Source organism: Elephantulus edwardii, unplaced genomic scaffold (genome assembly GCF_000299155.1).
Source record: "Elephantulus edwardii isolate Elephantulus edwardi_28Jun2011 unplaced genomic scaffold, EleEdw1.0 scaffold00556, whole genome shotgun sequence".
In the NCBI taxonomy this organism is placed as follows: domain Eukaryota; kingdom Metazoa; phylum Chordata; class Mammalia; order Macroscelidea; family Macroscelididae; genus Elephantulus; species Elephantulus edwardii.
The window spans coordinates 208,648-210,690 of record NW_006400306.1 but is presented as its reverse complement, the minus strand read 5'-3'; the positions used below and the strand labels follow the sequence as shown (position 1 = coordinate 210,690).

The window sequence follows — 2,043 nt, the reverse complement described above, 5'->3', positions numbered from 1 at the left end:
GACTCTGGGTGAGAGGCCACTCAGAGCTCCTCGAATGTGAGTCCTTCCCTCCCTCCCAGGTCCTCTCCCATGTAAACCACTGGTTGCGTTCAGTAAGGCAATAAATACCACGTGAGCCCAAAGAGCAGCTGTCCATCCAGACCTCTCTCTCACAGGGCAGTCCTCAGGAGGAGCTATGTCCCCAGAGTCCCAGGATGCTGTGGGGGGCATTTGTGCTTGGCACCGCAGCCTGGGGACCCCCTTGTGACACCCTCTTTGCCTGGGTCTCTCAGAGAGTGGAGCAAATCCAGCCTTTAACTACACGACAGAGACCAACGACACCACCTCACTGCCGTGGAGTTGACTCCGCTGAGCCTCCAGCGGGTTTTCAGTGGCAGTAAATCACATGCCAGGACGTTACTTTTCTCCCACAGAGCGGCTGGGTGACCCCAACCGCCTGCCTTTGGGATGTCGGCTCAACTCCCTACAGACTTGGCTACCAGAGCTCCCAAAGTTGGAGGAAAAAAGAATTTAAAAACCTGGACTTATGTCTAGATGCTTGAGATAGTTAACCAAAATCAAGACAGAAATGTTTAACAGAAAGTTTGCCACGTAAACCAAATGTGTGTGTCAACTGAGGACCTTCACCGTGTTGTACCACCATCTCCACCATGTATTCTCAAAGCATTTCATGTCCCAGCAGAGACTCCGTCCACCCTAGCAATGGTCCTGCGTTTCCCTGGCTCCAGACCCATGGAACCACTAAGTTGCTTTGGTCTCTCAGCCCTTCCTGTTGTAAGGATTCTCTTAGACAAGAGCAGGGCTCACAATAGTCGTGCTTCCGTGTCTGGGTGAGTTCTCGCATTGCTCCCCAATCCCCAGGGGTTTCTACTTCTCTGATCATAGCCGCCGTGGTGGGAGTGACCCCCGTTTCTCGTCCCATCTAGCTTGCTTCTGAGTCCTTTCACTTTACACTGGAAGTTCTCTTCCAATGGCACATATCCTGTCCCCTCACAAAACAAGATGGAGGCTTTTGTGCAGTTGTCTGGCTAAGAAGTAAGTAGAAGTGATTAATAGCAATCACAGAATGCGATTATGAAGCTCAAACCGTTTATTAAAGAGGAAGAACAGTTAAAAAGTTCCTGGAGAAGCCAGCAGTATCTACATTGACCCGTCTAGAACAGGACTTGTAATGTGCACGTCTTCCACCCTGGCCCACTACTGCTTTGAATGTTGCCCATTCTCTTCAGACAGAGGGAAGTTTGCCCCCAAGTCTAAGATGGTGGATGCTCTGTGAAAGAAATACAACAAAGGATCCTCCTGAAAGCCCTGACTTCAGGTGGGACTGGTCCTCCCTGCGTCCCTTCTCTCAGAGCCTGCAAGTACTCCCTGGGTATGGAACTTAGGCTAGTGCCACTGACCGTGGCTAGGAACTCCAAGACTGTAAGCTCGCTGGTTTCTCTGCGGGCCCGGTTGCCCCACAGGAATTCCTGGCAGGGAGGCCGACTATTGGGTACTGGCTCTATCTTTAAATACTCATCCTGCTTCCATTCCAGAATGAGCTTGCGGGGCTCCCCGTAAATAAAATGCTCCTGCCCTGCATGCACCTCCATCACTTGTAGCGTCTCCCAGATCTTCTGCTCACTGGCACGGCCGCCTTCCAGGAAGATGGTACTCAGGATTGTGATCAGAAGGCCGTTCTTGGGGAAGCTCTGGGTCTGGCTCTTCACGCTATCGTCATAAGTGAGCCCGAGCAAGGGGGCCAGGACATAGGTGTGGGAGGTGGGGTTCATTTCCACACCAAAGACCATCTGCATGATCTCCAAAGCTCTCCGGAAGATCTCGGGGAAGTACCTCTCATACCTCCCGATGACCTTGTCCACTATCTCCTCCTTAGTGGTAGGCATGTCACAGTGATACTTGGAGAGCAAGAAATTGACCAAATGCCACACTGTCTTATCGAGCTTGCTCCTGCGCCTGTTCTTGCGCCCAGTTTTAGACTTGGCAATGGAGCCACTAGCACCCGCCCCTTCCTGACTGCTGGTGCCCTCAGCTGACATGGCC

General features: G+C 52.1%; 1 protein-coding gene across 1 annotated transcript in view; it reads right to left on the bottom strand.

Moving 5' to 3' along the window:
* Positions 1–2,039, bottom strand: part of LOC102850170 (melanoma-associated antigen 11-like) — a 40,711-nt gene extending 38,672 nt beyond the window's left edge. Inside the window, exon 1 of the mRNA XM_006903301.1 lies at positions 1,401–2,039. Coding sequence (XP_006903363.1) covers positions 1,401–2,039 — 639 coding nt within the window. The remainder of the gene's footprint in view (positions 1–1,400) is intronic.
* Positions 2,040–2,043: the final 4 nt, after the last annotated feature.